This window comes from Aricia agestis, chromosome 1, assembly GCF_905147365.1.
Source record: "Aricia agestis chromosome 1, ilAriAges1.1, whole genome shotgun sequence".
NCBI classification, from domain to species: Eukaryota; Metazoa; Arthropoda; class Insecta; order Lepidoptera; family Lycaenidae; genus Aricia; species Aricia agestis.
The window spans coordinates 13,577,473-13,595,408 of record NC_056406.1 but is presented as its reverse complement, the minus strand read 5'-3'; the positions used below and the strand labels follow the sequence as shown (position 1 = coordinate 13,595,408).

At 34.7% G+C, this 17,936-nt stretch overlaps 2 protein-coding genes across 2 annotated transcripts in view; one reads left to right on the top strand and one right to left on the bottom strand.

The window, feature by feature from the left end:
* Positions 1–1,981, bottom strand: part of LOC121731840 — a 29,444-nt gene extending 27,463 nt beyond the window's left edge. Inside the window, exons 1-4 of the mRNA XM_042121507.1 lie at positions 1,872–1,981; positions 1,143–1,741; positions 888–1,000; positions 483–653 (exon numbers count right to left, since the gene is read on the bottom strand). Coding sequence (XP_041977441.1) covers positions 483–653; positions 888–1,000; positions 1,143–1,741; positions 1,872–1,918 — 930 coding nt within the window. The 5' untranslated portion in view covers positions 1,919–1,981. The remainder of the gene's footprint in view (positions 1–482; positions 654–887; positions 1,001–1,142; positions 1,742–1,871) is intronic.
* Positions 1,982–3,232: 1,251 nt separating this feature from the next.
* Positions 3,233–17,111, top strand: LOC121740350 (cyclic nucleotide-gated cation channel beta-3). The gene is made up of 16 exons (XM_042133025.1): positions 3,233–3,297; positions 10,982–11,082; positions 11,199–11,270; positions 11,430–11,567; positions 11,730–11,878; positions 13,062–13,321; positions 13,513–13,662; positions 13,879–14,053; positions 14,139–14,269; positions 14,364–14,487; positions 14,763–14,845; positions 15,047–15,193; positions 15,419–15,531; positions 15,681–15,978; positions 16,311–16,442; positions 16,798–17,111. Exons 1-15 carry the CDS (start codon positions 3,259–3,261, stop codon positions 16,416–16,418), a joined length of 2,088 nt encoding a protein of 695 aa, XP_041988959.1. The 5' UTR covers positions 3,233–3,258; the 3' UTR covers positions 16,419–16,442; positions 16,798–17,111.
* Positions 17,112–17,936: the final 825 nt, after the last annotated feature.

Here is a 17,936-nt window from a genome sequence, read left to right as displayed (position 1 = left end):
ACAAAGCTATTACATAAAAAATCTTGTGTCACGTTATTTCTTAAAAACTTTTCCGAAACATATTACTAAAAATCCGCAACTACGTTGCGCCAAAATTCATGTACTTTCCCGGGACTCAAAGTATGTATCGCCATACCAAATTTCAGCAAAATCTATTCAGTGGTTTGGACGTAAAAAGGTAACCAACGAACGGACTTTCGCATTTATAATATTAATAGGATGTTACAAATTTTGTAGGTTTAAGCAATGGGTATGGTATGGTAAAGGTCCTTATTTATTTTTAACCTACACCTACAAATACGTTTTGGGATAGAAAATTTATACGTTAGGTACCTAGTATTAGCTTTTCGCTCTTCTAACGTACCTAAAGCGTTTATAAAGTGCACGATTGGCGTTTGGCACTATCACTTTTCGCCGTCTTTCGTGCAGTGTCGCGCCGGTGTGCTGGTGATGCATAATTTCCATAAAAGTAGTTCACTAACCTTTAAATTAACATGTAATTCTGAAGTATTATTGTGTTTGTGTATCTCCATCGCCAAAGCCGGGACATATTTGCCGGCGTACGACTCTCCAGCTATATACAGCGGCGCATTTCGTAACTCTGGAAAAACTTGAAGCAGCTGTTGCACTGCTGAGTGCAAGTGGTCGGCGTACTATAAAAAATAAACTAAAAGTTCTAATTGTTTTTCTGAAGGTTGGTATCTTAATTTAGCTAAGGTAATATGGGTCGGTGCGTCAAGTTTAAAGTTAAGTTAAAGTTAAGTCAAGTTAATCAAGGTTCAGAGAATTACAATTCTTGTCATCTTATCGAAAAGTTCTATACTATTCTAGCTATAGAGGTTTCAACGAAGGTACCTGTATATTTTGGCCTTCCGCCTCCTACTTACCGTAGCCATATCACTGACGTATCCATCTTCGTGGTTGGTAAAACTGTAGCCCGTTCCAACGGGGTTGTCGATGAACACCAAAGAATGGTTACACAGCCATGTAAATTCGTTTTCTTTAAAAATAAAAAAAATGTATCAAAAACACAAGAAAATCACTGCACAAATACAAAAGTTGCTTTTGTTAAATCCAAAGTGGAGTTTAGTGCTATTCAATTATCATAACAATAATATAATTTTAATCAAAGTTATACCTACTTATCAAAACATTATTCGGTCCAACCTTGAAAGGTCCGATCTCATCGAACAGTCCCACCAAGCTGGAAGCCCCCGGGCCGCCTTGCAACCAAATTATCCACGGCGTCTCATTCACGGGCTTGTCTTGCACGGGGAAATACCAAAAGAACAAATTTGAATCGTACGTTTTGTTCACTGTCAGAAAGCCCGTGTGGCTCTCGAAACCGAGGAAGAGATCCGGGTCCACTCTAGAAGACGAACGCGCCTCCTCGATTTTACCGTCCTCTATGAGCGGTGTTAGAATTAAAGCTGTACCATTGTCGACCTTAACCTTATCTTTACAGAGTTCAATTTCCTCAGAGTTTATCACATTCTCCGATATGTTTCTGAGTTCATCACAGTTTGCTACCGTTTCGTTCGTTTTGGGGACCACTTCCACGGCCGCTTTAACTACACTGGGCTCGTCATCTTTCGAATCAGCAACTTTATCTGCTTCTTTTGTTTCTGGTTTGTAAGTCGGTAATTCCACGTGCATTTTTGTGTCTACTGAGACATGATTAATTAAATTTGATGCAACATCTTCTAAATCATTAAATTTTAATATCACCTTGGATTGAGCTCTGTAATATCAATAAAATGATCGATTGAATTTTGTAGGTCTTTTATTCATAATTAATTATTATTATACCTACTCGAACCTATACATCACAGTATGAGCACCTAATATTTAAAGTAAATTTTCGTACTTACCCATATAAATATGAGACTAAAATTAAAGTCACACAAATTCTATACATGTTGGCACTGCTGCCCACTAACTACACACTGACTCGCAGTAACTACAGGGTCGTTAAGATCATGAGTATCGTGTGTCCCCTGATGACGAAATACGCTATCATCTGAACTATTTGATCTCTAAACGTGCCATTATTAGTATATTACATTAATTAGATGATTTTATGTATGTATGAAGAAGTTACCGAGAACTAAGTCCAATGAAGTAAGTTAAAAAAACTGATTTCTTTTAAACGTACTAGATGACAGCAGTCCTATACCACGTATTACCAAGTAAATTATAATGTTAATTTAAAAATTAATTGAAGTAATCTTTAAAGGTTTCTTACAATGTACCTACCTATCAAGTCAATGTTAAATATTATGTTCTCGTTAAGTATAGATTACTAATTATAACGATACTCATTACCCATTCATACAATTTACTAGAGCAGGTCATTTTGATAACCTTAATTTAATAAAATGACGTGTTAGGTATGAAATTTTCAACTCCATTTTATTTACACATTGTTTATAAATCACTCAAATTGTAAACATTGTGCAATGAAATAAAATAAAATTAGTAAGTATTAATTAAATATAAATAAAATTAAATTAGTGTTCTTTCAAACTGTTTTCGCTAGTAAAAACCGGTCTTCGATTTAGAGAAATATCGAAGGAAAGATGGCATACGACCACACATATATATCTTGATCTATTTCTGTGCATACGACCATAAGAATATCGTCTGATATGGTTCAGTCAGCACTCAGTTATAGGAGTGTTAATATTTCATACCGTACAAATGCGCGCTTCTATTTCCTAAATCCTATACTACGTACTATTTTTTTTTAACTAAAACAAGGATAACATGGCGAAAATATCGGGGAACATGATGCTCAATGAGAAGGACTGGCTCGGCCGAGGGTCTGACATGCCATGCGCAAATGCGCGCGCAATAAGCAGAAAATCTTGCTAAAATTACAAAATAATTGATAATTGCAAATCCTATATTTATTGCAATCAATGTAATTTATAATAACAAAATAATTTTCTTGTTTCAAAATCGTAAGGAATCTACATAAAGGCAATAAAAGTATACGATTAGATCATCTTCTAGTGCGGATTTGTCGTAGTATAATAAAAATAAGAATAACACACTTTTACCTCCAATTAGTGTCTGAAATTATAAACGAATTTAACGCAATTAAACGCGTTTTAAAAAAGTGATTGTTTGGGCAATGTTTTTTTTTAAATTTTGGATTAATTTTTTATAAGTAAGTATCTAAAATTTGTCTTAAAAGTATTTTAATTTCTAAAATAAACAAAATTTGCTCAAAGCTCAAGGTTTAATATCTTATTTATGGAAATGGCGCTTGGAAAGGTGAAGCTACGGAGAAAAGTAAGTAAACCGTTTTTAAGCATTTTATTTCGCACTTGTTTTATTCTTACGAAACCTTTTTTTAAATTAAAATGTTAGCTGTCCTATAGCTGAACTAATATGAGTTAATGAAATATCATTACTTTTTTGTGCCTATCTTCTGTATGGCAAACTCAGATCCAATAACAAGACTTTTTATTTGGTCTGAGATGGTAAAATACCCCGTCATTGACAGTCATCCTAATATTAACACCGCACAATAATAATTATTGCGTAATATTATTAGTACGGGAGCCCTAGAACTTTTTTTTATTACTATCAAGCTAATATTTTGTGAGTAGCTTCATTTTGATAAGACGAACAACATTTTTATCTGCGAAAAATCTTGAAAGTGGGAAGTAGCTAACAGAAATAGAAAGGATTTCATACTTTGACCCTAAAATATGGATTGTTCTATTTGTAGGACAATGTTACTCTTAAATTAAATAACTATTAACCTATGAATATACAAAAAATCAGCTCTTTAGGGTTCCGTTATAGGGTTCAGTAATCAACAGAACTTGGATGACTACTGTACCCTAAAACGGAGCCCCCGTACTACAACTTTAAAAGTGCCAATAATTGGGTGTCTTGCCGTGTATAATATTATTATAATTAAATTTTTTAAACTGATTTAAAATTATCTAAAAACTGTACTCGTATTCGTAGCTCCTGAGTCAGTTACGAGTGTTCATGAGCGGCAGCTATCATGGCTTACCATTAGGTTGTGTGTCTGCTCATTTCCTGGTTTTTCCATTTTAAAAAGACGAAACCAATCAGCAGTCATTTTAACGGACGGATTTCTGACTTAATACCTTAAAGGTATATATTTAAACTATGTTTTTTAAATAGGTAAGTACTTAGATATTTTGCCACTCTAACTCAATATCCATAGGGAAGCTTATATAAGCTTGCCTATAAAGTACGTGTACTTCCTATAAAATGTAAATACTATGGACCTTCATTTAGTTAAGTCATTTAATCACGAAATTATAGTTGGGAGTAGTTTTAATAGAAAAAGACAAACGCGCCTTCAATTAAAATTAAACCATAATAACTACTTTATTCTGTTAGTCTATTTATACTTTATCTCTTGAGTCTCGAGCTCCGCACTTAAATACAGACTATAAGATTTATTTCTTAATTTCCGCCACGCCACTAAACCCGAACAGTTCTTAGAAAACAATAAAAACAAAGCTACACAATTATATATTAATAGCTCAAGCTACACACAGTAGCTACACATAAAACAATTACTTACCCTTAAGTTTTTCTTACTGGCCAGTCGGCTTGCCTCTTGAAGACTAAGCACGCGCGTTCGAAAAATGCTTCCAAATAGCGCGCCGCGCCGTCTTAAAATAAAATAGTTTTGTGTTTCATATCCAATGGAAATTAAAGTTGACGTAGTAAGTAATGTTTCATTTTTCTAAGTTTCAAAATTTTCGTGATGTAAGGTGTTAGCGGTTTTTCAGTCATAACTTTCCTTCCACTCACACAAGTTGTATTCAAACAAAGTCAGTTTACTTCTCGTTATTATTGTATCTATAGATACAATATTAACGATACAATAATAACGATTATTTAAACGTCACTTAATATTATAAAGAAGTACCTATAGATACTTCTTTATGATATTAAGTGACGTTTAAATAATTTTATTATTATAATTTTGACTTTTAAGAAATAGAGATGTAGAGTTCTGAGCTATGTTCATTGTTCACACTTATATTATGTTATAATTTAAAATACTTAGAAAACGTCATAAAGAAGATTAAAATATAATAATAAATTATTATTACTTAATAATAACAATAACTGCATATTATGTTGCACAATAAAATATAGTGCATGTGTAAATCACCTCAGAGTTTATGGATTCCAGTACCAAATTATCTTTCTATTTTCGAAAAACGTAAAGAACTCACAAATAGCAATTTGGTGCTAAGCTTGATAGTTATATTAGATTATTATGGGCTAATTACACAAAAAATAAGCTTAATTTTTTGCTCGTTAATCCTATATAGTTAAACTACTAAAATCAACAAAAAACAATTATTGTATTTGTGACTCATCATTCATCACTCATCATCTTTACAATATTATACTTTACAACTTTCAATTTATAATTTATATACTTATTTAAATTCTAAGAGCTAAAGACAACTCTATCGCGAATTGATACGTCTTGTTGGTCACTATGTTGAATCCATGTTATTGTGATTTGAGTGCGATCCTTGATCCAATATATTTGAGTGTATGTCGATGGTCTTCATTCTTTAGGTGGCTAAAAAAACAAAAGAAGGTTTAGCAAATTTTCACATTTTATTTTCTTTTTTCGAAAGACAGAGCAGTGCTCAATATTATAATAAGGATTCGACCTATAAAATTTTAAAATACAATAAATAGACTAATTGAAATAATTAAAGTATTTAATTATTTCAATTAGTCTGATGTTGGTAAAAAGTATGATTATTAAATTAGGTAGCTTACATGGAACGTTATAAAAACATATAAATTACATAACGCTTATTTTAGGCTTTAGCGGTAGCTTTAGCGATATCTCAGTACCATTTACCACTAATACATTAAGAGAAGTTTTATCGTGTTCTAAATCTAGAACGTGATGATTTAAAGATAACAAAGTAATTGAGCAATAATACTTAATTCTACTCTAATTTCTATTTTGTTTTCGATTAGATTCGTTGCGAGTTTCAAGACAGATTAAACATAATATTCCTTGGGCACCCTTAACATTACTATATCCCAGCGGCTAATTAGTGGGAATATATTATTAGATTGAGGTTCCATAAAAAGTTTCTCGAATTAAAATAAAGTACTCCTCAGTTTTTCATCATATTATCCTATTTTGATGGCTACCCAAGTGTTTCATCGTCGATATTAAGTAAATAACAATTAGTTAATGAAAATTGGAACGCACCCTTATTTTGCAGTAAGTAATTGATAATGGGCATAGCTGGCGGTTTCGGCGTATTAAAAAGTACGTACTATATTTCAGCATAATTACATAGAGTAATATTCAATTCCTTTTTTAGTTGATTTTTTTAAACTCTACTGTTTAGAAAACAAAGTACAGAATCATTTAAGATGGGATATGAATTTAAAAAATAACTGATTTTCGAAAACATATTTTTTTTATTATTTTTATGTTTTTTCACTCTATGCATATTTACTCTAGTTCCCCTACTCTATTTCGCTCTACTGTGCTACGCCGTTAGATTTTGCGTTTTTTTAATTATCTTACAAACAATTTTTGTAGTTCAAGTTTCAACTAGTACGCTAAAGGAAAGGCCATAGATGAGCTATTAAATATAAGATTTCGCGGCTTATTGAATATTCAAATCACTTAGCAAGATATTGAGTAATGCAGGTAGTCGGTGAGTGGCGAGGCCGGCCCATTAACCTCCGTCGACTGTGGACGGAATAACTAAGCAGGTTACCTAGCTTATAAACATTTCTTGGGATCCCAAATAACAATATAATTAAATCTCGTTAGAATTTAAAAAATACAGTCGAATATAAAACCTCCTTCTATTAAAAGTCGGTTAAAAATTACAGACAAAGAATTTACCACCCCGCCTCACAACATTAACATTTAACATTTAGCAATTCTCATAAAAGTAATGCGTGATTGATAAAAATTTAAATGGTCAAAGGTGAGTCAAACGCACGCAACCATAACTGCACTGTCTCACGTATTACAGCCTATCCACAGAAGAAAGATGAGCAGACTGACAGATGAACAACATGGTCAAAGAGCTCTAGAACAATTTTTTTGATACTATCAAGCAAATTTTTTGTGAGTAGCTTAATTTTGATTGATAAGACAAACAACATTTTTATCTGCGAAAAATCTTGAAAGTGGTAGCTAACAGAGATAGAAAAGATTTCATACTTTGATTTGATGGTCCCAAAATATAAATTGTTTTATTTGTAGGACAATGTTACTCTTAAATTATATAACTATTAACCTACCAACATACAAAAAATCCGCTGGTAAGGGTTCCGTTTTAGGATACCAAAGTCAACCAAGTTTTGTTTAAGGTTATGAGGGTTTTTAAAGTGATTATGTCATATTCCGAACACTTCCAGGTGTATCAAAACCCACAATAACCACATAGGTTACGCAACTAATAGATTATATATTGAACGGCCAAAGTCGTGGTGAATCGCCAGGAAAATTAACAGCCGAACAATAGCACGAGCGTTTGCAGCCAGAATGGACAGTATTTAAATATAGCTCCTAAGTCCTATTATAGAGATTGAAACGAGCACCAAGACGCTTTATGTTCCGTTTTATAGTGTCGTTAATTCATAAACGATGACCGCTCCTTATGTTTTCGTGCGGCTTATAAAAAGCAAAGAATATACAGATAGAATATTATTTATTTTGGTTATATGTTTTATTATTAGTTATTATTTTTTAGTATGTAAGTAGATCTAAAAGACTTTTTTTTTTGTGTGTGATTGTGCACGCTCTGTCCATTTTCTTATATCGTATTTTCTCTCCGTAGGGCTGCTGTAAGAAATTTCTGTAGAAATAAGCAGTTCTTTTGTGTCGTCTTTCCATGTCAATTGTGTTAGAATAAGTTTCTTGTGTACAATAAATGTTAAATAAAAATAAAAATTAATAAAAAATTATGATTGATAAAGAGCTTCTATAACAAATAAGGAGTGTTACAACTTAGGGGCGATTTCACCAAAGAAATGGAACGCGTTCAAAGCACTCTGAACCGGTTCAAAACGTATAAACGCGATTATAGCATCGAAATGCATTTCACCAGCATAAACTAAACGCGTTCACAGCAAATCCGAGTTTTATCTTTTGAACGCCCAAAGTCCGAAGTTTAACGTCATAAAACCCGTTCAAGCCCTGTCATGGCGGAACGAAAAACATAGACAAAAGAAATGTCAAGATGACAGTTTTGACACATGCGTTTGTTAGTTTATGTATTGTTTCTTGCTATTTTGTGGTTAAATTAACGTGAAAAGGCTTTAAAATGATGAAAACATGTAAAATAATCGCGTGACGTCACGTAAACTTAGATTTAATAATCGCGATCAAAAGAAGTTTGTGAAATCCAATCGAAACAAAACGAGATTTACGTCGCAGCAGGAACGCGTTCAATGGGAACTAAGTTTTATAAAACTAAGTTTTATGTGTGTTTGGTGAAATCCCACCTTACAAGTTATGTGAGCTTGGGTGACTTGAGTTTATTCAAATTAAGTTGCTATCAGAATTGTTAACAAAAAATAATAATCATGAGAACAAACGATAGGAAAAATTATAATTGTAGTTAGCATATTTGAACAAGAAAAAAAGTCACCACTAACCACAAGTCATACGAATCTATAGTGCATATCGTGATTACCACCGCATTGGAACGAACAGTTTAGGTACTACGACGTAGGAAATAGCGCGTCAAACCCATTACTTGTCTTTTTGGCACAGTCGGTAAAGAATAATAACTATGTAACACTAGATGACACCCGCAACTCCGTTGTGCCAAAATTCGTTTAACGCGGAGGAACCGTACATTTTCTCAGGACTCAAAGTATCTACATACCAAAAATGTATCCCAAATATAATGTCCATTCTGGATTAAACAGTCACCGAGTGTTTAAAAAACGATCGTAACTAATTGACTTTTCTTATAGGAATCTAAGATAGGACGACGCGACGCGATGCTACAAACGATAGGGTGCAGATTATTACGTGCTACGTAGGAAACACATTTTTATATATTGTTTGTATTATCATATTCGTGGATATTCGTGGATTTCATATTTAAGTAATTATTATTTATCACTTTTTATAGGTATCTGACAGTATAGAATGGTAGTTTGGTATAGAAAATAATCTGATTATTATGTACTTACTGTTTTTAACCCCCGACAAAAAGAGGGGTATTATAAGTTTGATGTGTCTGTCTGTCGGTCTGTCTGTCTGTCTGTCTGTCTGTCTGTCTGTCTGGCTGTCTTTCTGTGGCATCGTAGCATCCAAACGGATGGACCGATTTTGATCTAGTTTTTTTTGTTTGAAAGCTGACTTCATTGAGAGTGTTCTTAGCTATAGTTCATCATCATCAGCCTGCTCCGTGCTGAAAAATCGCGGTTCATCTTGTTCGTGGAGGGCCTATTAGCAATTTGCAGTCTTTTGGTGGGATTTATTGCATTCTAGTTCGTGACATTTATGAATATTTACACATGAATGGAAAGTTGACCTGGTGCTGCAGCATCACCTGGTAATCAATAGGATACCCAACTCCTCACCAACTTAGAGCAACGGTTTCGTGTTTGGGCTCATTTGAATTGCGACAACTAGTAAGACGTAGATAACCAATAAATTTTTGCATGCTGCTGCTGCTGCAGCATCACCTGGATTCTATAGGAGCCGAGCTCAATGATGATGAACCCAAAGTGGAGGTTTCATGTTTGAACTCATATTGACGCGTGACGGCCTCATCAAAAATGACATTCCTAGATGGTATTCATTGGGATATAATATGATCCTGTTGATAGGAATTATTTTGCACTATAACCAACACAAGTTTAAAAAGCATGAAATAAAATTAAATTAAGAAATTTAAAAAAACCCCCGTCAAACAACTTTAAAAGTAATGAAATAATATATTTTACTGAGTTTAAGTTGGAATAATTCCTAAGTGTAAAGTGATATTTTAGTCCATAATTGTTGTCAAGGTGTGTTGGGGGACCGCTAATGTAGATGTTTGATTTCACAAAACATTATAGTATCGAGACAATCAGTGGCATGGCGATACAAGATGCAAAAGACACTGTTGACAACAATTATAGACTAAAATATCACTTTACACTTAGGAATTATTTAAACTTAAAGTCAGTCAGTATTTCATTACTTTTAAAGTTGTTTGACGGGGTTTTTTTTTTTAAATTTCTTAATTTATTTAGGATTAGTAGATGATAATCTACTCGGTTATATGATCGTTTTTTTATAAAATAATGGGTCAAACGAGCAAACAGGTCACCGGATGGAAAGCAACTACTGTCGCCCTTGGATACTCGCACTTGCAGCATTAGAAGAGCTGCAAGTGCGTTGCCCGCCTTTGAAAGTTTACAGGTCATATTGAAAATACTGCTGGTGACGATTTGTATCAGAGTTTTACAGTGCGCAGCAGAAATCAAGGTGATTCCGTAGTGGTATGTTTCCGAACAATTTACAACCGAAAGTGGATGTAGAGTGAAGCCATTTAAATTATAAATGTCTAGTGCCAACATTCCTTTCACATGAAAGAACACAAAAACAAAGAAAGTAACGTTTAGTTCACGGTTTTTTTTTTGCGCCCAAGGCGCAGGCTATAGTCTTTCGACCATACCGCCTAGTCTTTCGTAGAATAGTTCACGGTTTAGTTTAGTTAAGGAAGTACTGTGTATCTCAGAATTACTTTTTTAATTATCGGTTTCGGTTACGGTTTTGAATAAAATGGATTGTATATTTACAATCTACTATTTATGGTCTACTTTGCTGTACATAAATTATTTTAATCGACTACGCTTTTTTTGGGCTTAGTCCAAACACCAAAATCGGTTCAGCGGTTTGGCCGTGAAGAGGTAACAGACAGACCGACACACTTTCGCATTTATAATATTATTATGGATTTTGTTCCAGCATACTGTGTATCCGACCGCGAACAAGCCGGGATGCACCGTGCGCACGGGCCCTCCCTACGGCTCCTGGTGTACTCCTGTCACCACTCCCAATCATGCCGAGTAATTAAAATATTTTTTTTTTTCATAAAAAAAGGATCCTTGTAGTTTTGGAACTTCATATTTTGTAAAAAGAATTTAATTTGGAACGGTTTTGCTGTAATTTTCTTTCTTTGCAGACTGACCAAGACAAATTCAAATATCGAATCAAAAACACACATCAAAGACGATGCTCAACGCAAAAAAGAGAGGTATGGTTAATTAATATTATGGTTAGTTGTAATGTACTAAGTACTCGTTAGTACAATAGTTCTCCAATCTACATACAACAACATAGTACGTATAATCTACTATAAAGTAACAAAATATGTTACAAGCACAATTATTAGCAAAATTTTATTTGTTTTCAGCTCTATCATACCAATCCATAAAGTGAAACTCCTAACATTCGCCACACCAAAGAAACATCAGAACAGAGAAATAAAGGAATCCAATACTGAACTGAAAGAAATTAAGAAGCTAAAATCAGGAGATAGCCCTATCAAAAAGTACGTTTTGATAACAATTTCATTCTTAGATGCTTAAAAAGTTAAAAGTAAGAAAATAAAAATTGAAAATTTCTATGAAGGTGCCTAATTAATGTTTTAAAGGGAAAATCTCCATAGAAAAAATTACAGGACATAGACATTAACACATTTTTTTTTATTTAGAGACACCTCTAAGGGAGTACAAAATGTGGTGCAGCAGGTAGAGACGCCGCAAAGCCCCGTGCCATCCTCGCCGTCTCGCAACAAGAAGTGTAAGGGGTTCATAAAGTTACTGCCGCTATGCGACCCCTTTATGCCGATCGACCCTCAGGGTATGTAATTTTTTATGTGCCCAGCTGACCAGAAGTGGCGGATAAAGCCCGCGTGGAGAGTGTAGCAAAAGCTGTTGCGCCTTATATTCTTGCGCTTCATCTTAAAGCTTAGGCAAAACCTACGCGACCAGGCGTCTGCGAAGCGGAGCGTCAAATTGTCAAATGTGTTTTTTGTATACAAAATACACATTTGATAACTTGACGCTCCGCTTCGCAGTCGCCTGGTCGCGTAGGTTTGGCCTAAGCTTAAAACTTTATACCATTTGATATACTATCGTTGTTAATTCGGCTAGGTCACTACTAACCAAAAGCCACTTACTTATAACCTTTCATCTGTCACAAACTGTGAAACCATTTTCGAAAATACTTCTGAATAGTCTTAGGCCGGTATAAATAGTCAGTACTCAAGATGCATTCTCAAGACACGGTTCAGACTCTGTGATTGATTGGCTGTCAAAATTTGGACCAATCACAGAGCCGAACCGCGTCTTGAGACCGGGTCGCATCTTAAATACTGACTATTTATACCAGCCTTAGAGTAAGACGCCCATTTGGGGCGTTTGACAGACGAGCTAATAATAAATTATAACTACTTAATTATAGAAATACACAGAAGTAGCTCTATAAATGTATCTATAAGCGTTTACTGTTTGTAAACGCGGATAAGTTTTAGTAAGAGCATTAATTTTCCGTATTACCAAAATAGTTTTTCTTATAGTCACCAAGCCACGAAAACGACAATATAAATTAGTGAAACCTTACTATATTCAAATCTCGTTTTATGTCTATGATTAATTCAGTAAACGCTAACGTTACAAGCTTTGCTACAGTCAATACGAGTATCAAAATTCGTTGTAATAACTTTTTAGCACTCAAATAAAAATAAAATGTTATTTTATACAATTTAATGTACTTGGTGATAGGCATAATATTTAAAAACCTGTAAGCAGTCAGTCGTATATCCTATTTGTTAAGTAAAATAATATTCTCATCACGTCAGTCTGGTCCCCTTGCTTAGTTCTCGAACAATAATTAATTGGTAGATTGGAAGAATAGAGCACCCTGCAGGGTGTGCCATTAAGAATTTTATGGCAATTACCACCATCATTAATGGATCAATATTATAAGTACACCGCTACCTTTTTATTATGTTCAGTAAAGTAAAAATAATATTATATTTTAGGTCGTGGATACATCACATGGCTTCTTTTGGTGACATTCTGCTACAGCTACAACGCTTGGTGCATTGCCCTAAGAGCTACATTCCCGTATCAGACACCGGAGAATACGCCGATGTGGATGGTGGCGGACTACATTTGCGACGTCGTCTACTTACTGGATGTATTCTTTGTGAAGCCGCGGCTGATGTTCCTTCATGAAGGGTTTTGGGTTGACGATCCAACTCTAACCAGAGATAATTACAGGAAGAAGCTTCAGTTCAAGGTGAATTAAAATTATTTTGAGCCATTATTTCCTCACCCTGTCATAACGAATGTTACTATCTTTACCAATTTTTTTAATAACACATATTGCCTTTTTCAAAAATTTGACCTTCCTTAATCGTCACCGTCGAATTGTTCAGAGTTTGTGACTATATTGATAAAATTAATGATTGTATCCTGCTTTTATTTCAGTTTGATCTGCTATCCCTCTTACCATTGGATTTATTATACTTTTATTTCGGCACACAAATGGTGATTCTACGTTTCCCAAGAATGTTCAAGTTACAAACGTTTTGGGAATTTCATCAAGCTATGGATCGGGTTCTCGCTTCTCCTTACGTGGTAAGTATTTACTAAGTGGATACCTTGAAGTACGTATTATAACTTTTATATTTCAGTGTTTATTCTATTGGACTAGATTAACTTACAGTACAGTTAAAAACCAAAATATCTATAAACTCAGCTGCAACACTGACATTTGGCATCAACGTAGATCTACCATATTTTGACCGCATTATCTACAGTTGTTATAAGCGATAATTAAAAATACCCTTTTAGGTCCGAATTGGAAAGACTTTGTTCTACATTTTCTATCTGATTCATTTGAATGCGTGCGCATACTACGCCATGAGCAAGCACATCGGTCTGGCCTCCAACAGCTGGGTGTACGATAATCAAGGAAATGCTTATCTTCGTTGCTTCTATTTCGCTACAAAGACTGCTACGTCGATTGGTATGTTCAATTCAATCTTTCCAAACTATACATTCTTAGCTGGCCCTGTAATAGTTTTAATTTCTACGTGGATATTTTGTTGCAGGTAAAAATCCAAAGCCAGAAAACACGATTGAGTATCTATTTATGACAGCAGCTTGGTTGATGGGAGTATTCGTGTTTGCTTTACTTATCGGCCAAATAAGAGACATAATCGCAACGGCCACCAGAGCTAGAGTACGTCTTCTCTTCTCAGTCTTGAGCGTGAATTAAAACTGAATAACAGTTTTATATTTTCGTTATGGAAATTTTCAAGTGTATCATTTTGCAGACGGAATATCGAAAGACAGTAGACGGATGTCGTCAGTACCTCAGCGGCCTGAACATGCCGGCCTCGCTGCAGCGCCGTATCACTTGCTGGTTCTCCTACACCTGGAGCCAACAGAGATGCTTCGGTAACAACAGTTTTCACTAGTGCTAATTAACCACTTCTAATTTCCTTTACCAGTAATCATATAATGTTATTATTAATAAATAAATTATTATAATATTATGCAGTAAAATGAGCAAATCTAATTTGGTCCTACTAACAAAACTTAGATAGCCGTCATTCCCTATCGCTTTTTAGATCACGGAGCAACTTTCATTATTTTATGCCTATACCTCTTGAAGCTTGAAGTCTACTTGTAAATATTACAAATCTGCATTTTTGCCTCTCCTTTATTTTCAGACGAATCGAAAATACTTAATTCTCTACCTTACAATATGAAACGAGACGTAGCTCTAGAAGTCCACATAAAAATTCTGAGTAAGGTGAGTGACATTTGCAAGTTCATGATCGAAAACTTTGTTACCAAACTCAGGAGGGAATACATATTCCAAAATGAATTGCTATAAAGACTATTATTATGTTACAACATTCAAGAACTTCCTAACTATCTGAATATGAAGTGATCTACTATTGAAGACTTTTAGATCGATATACAAACAACGGTTTGTTTGTCCATGCGCCAGGTGCAACTTTTCCGCGACTGCTCGGACTCACTGCTGCGGGACCTGGTGCTGCAGCTGCGGCCGGTGTCGTACCTGCCCGGCGACGTCGTCGTGCGCCGCGGCGACGTCGGCCACCAGATGTACATCGTTAAAACCGGCGAGTGCTACGTGAGTATAACCTCTGACACTCAAGACATAAGGTGCAATGTTCTGTGACTACTCGGATTCGATGCAGTCGAATCTGGTAATATGTTAAGTGGTGCACGTGTATATTCTCATTCTCTATCTCACTCGAGTCTAGCAAACTGAAGGAAGTAATAGTAAGAGATAGAAACAATGAATAGTGCATAATATTATACTACGTAAAGGGAATTAACACTTTTTTTCGTTTAGGTGATGTCTGCCGATGAAAGCGAAGTCCTGGCTCGGCTGCGCGAGGGTTCTGTGTTCGGTGAGATCAGTCTCTTGGGACTTCCTGGGCTACGGCGTCGTACTGCTACTGTCAGGTTAGTTTTTGACTTAGAGAGCATACGCATTATCGTGTTTGCTTAAAAATTTGGTATTTTGAGCACCTTTCGAAGCAAAGCCATCGATCTAGTGTCAATTCGTAACTGACCACATCAATAACAAATGCTGATGTTTTTATTATTTGTAGATCCAGAGGTTACTCAAGTCTGTTCGCCCTCTCTCGTAACGATCTCAACGCTGCTCTCCAATACCACAAGGAAGCGGCTAAGATATTGCGACTTCGAGCCGATCAGATCATAAAGGAGAACGCGGCCAGACAAACCCACGTGAAGAAACCCTCACTGAAGAGGATCAGCGAGACTTCCACCTCCACTGTGCGAAGGCGAAAGAGCGCCGTCAGTGGTGAAAGCAGTCAGAAAGAGGAGAAAAGAAAGCGGTCTGCGAGCGCCCACTCTAGGAGGAAGTCAGCCGTTTCTGAAACTAAGGTACTAACTACTACATACTTCCTACTACATTCAGTAATGGCTTTAGAGTTTAGACTTAAAGCAATTTTTAGTTATCCCCTGATGTAGATACAGTTTATAGAAATAAAATAATTGTTGATTGCCACAACCTGTCAAAAAAAATGAGGTTTTGCACTAGTAGAAGTTAATTATGGAATCAAAATGTTGTCTCTCTCTCTCCATTTAATAAATGAAAAGTGTTATATTTCGACCAACGACTAACAATAAAGGCAATGCAAAAGCAAGTAGGCATATATTTTAGTCTCGTTGCAGTAATATAAATATTATTTAAAAAATGAATGGGTGTTCAACAGAAGAAACGTCGCACGTCGTCGTCACGATCGTCGGAGCGGAAGCGAACCCCGGCACCCAAGATCGTGTTCTCCGACTGCCTCCCCGAGCCCGACGACAAAGATCAGTAAACACGATACGATAATGCCAAAGCCCAAAACATTAAGAAGGCGACTAACGCAAAAAATCAAACATCGTCCTTCTCTCTTCAAACTCACGCCCGTCTTGTCTCGGAATTGTCGCCAAGTTAGTTTTTTTCTTAATGAATAACTCGATAAATATACAACATTTAAAAAATCCGCCAGGTCAGTGTCTCAATAAAATTTAGTGAAAATTAGATGCATTTTTGTGATTTTTTTCCGAGAAAAATTTAAAATATAGTGTTTTCTCTCAGATTAAATTCTTAGAAATATAATGTAGTATCTATATTTAGAAAATGAAACAATTCCGGGCTTATTTTCAAATATACATATGAATTATAAAATCGACAATTTTGGGTTGGTCGCCCCCTTAAGGGACTGTCTGCACTGCGAATTTTAATCGCTCGATTTCTATTCTCGCGAATTATTTTCCGTGTGTTTCATATCTTTATCGCAAGTGCGGATACTCTCATAAGATTCAATGAGTTACAGAAGTGAGAAAAAAAATCACGCGATTATAATTGGCAGTCCGGACAGCCCAATAAACTAAGTTACTAGTTTATACGAGATTTATGTAACGTAGTATCAGTAAATGTTATAAAATACGATATACTTGGTCGTTTTATATATTAACATTTTGATACAGAATATTTTTACATTTTCTTTACAAATAAATTGGCTCGAAATTATATTAATATTTCTTGTTCACGGATAGCCAAAGCTTCTAAAAATTTTTTTCATAACAACTGCATTTATGACGACATGAAGATTTTTTATTCCTTTTGTATTTTTATACCAATGTGGTAATATAAATTATAAGATTGTATGATTGTAATATTTTCGTCTGTTTTATTTATACATAGCATAAGACGTAAGAACGCTCAAAAAAACGTAAAAGCAATGCATTTATTTACGAGTTAATTGTATGACCTGCATTCTGCAATCTACTATTTTAGTTACTTACTTGTTAATATGGAAAAATTATTTTTATATTAGGTATTATTATGATATGAGCAAATCAATTATTCATTTTGTAGTAACTCTGTGTTTTAAATAATGTAACATTAAGTTGATGTTTATTTAGGAAAAGTGTCGTAAATGTTAAAATATTTTCAGAAAGTATATAACCGTTAGGCTCAACTTACACTAGGATTATTTAAGTACGAATTTCTGCTATGAAAATATGGAACTCGTGCATTCGCTCATCGACGCTTCATATTTTCATAACAGGTCCTAAGATAAATAATAGAACAATAGAGATGATTATGCTTTTGAGAAAAAACATAGAAGCACGGCGCGCCGCGACTCTACCCTTGTGTAAGTTGAGCCTTCAGTTAGCATAGGTACTATAAATATAATATTATTAATACGTGTCAAACACCTACAAGTACTTGATTGTGTACTGTAAGATTTATTATTATATTCGCTGCGAAGTATCAGTGTATGTCTAATTGTCTACATAATGACATATTTTGTAGTAATGTTTCATTACAAAGGTAGGGATAATAT

Bases quoted from the DNA above. Each gene is read 5' to 3' on its own strand.
- LOC121740350 (XM_042133025.1), top strand. From the start codon at position 3,259: ATGGAAATGGCGCTTGGAAAGGTGAAGCTACGGAGAAAA. The intron at 14,846-15,046 runs GTGAGTGACATT...TCCATGCGCCAG, and splicing joins ACATAAAAATTCTGAGTAAG to GTGCAACTTTTCCGCGACTG. The intron at 15,979-16,310 runs GTACTAACTACT...GGTGTTCAACAG, and splicing joins CAGCCGTTTCTGAAACTAAG to AAGAAACGTCGCACGTCGTC.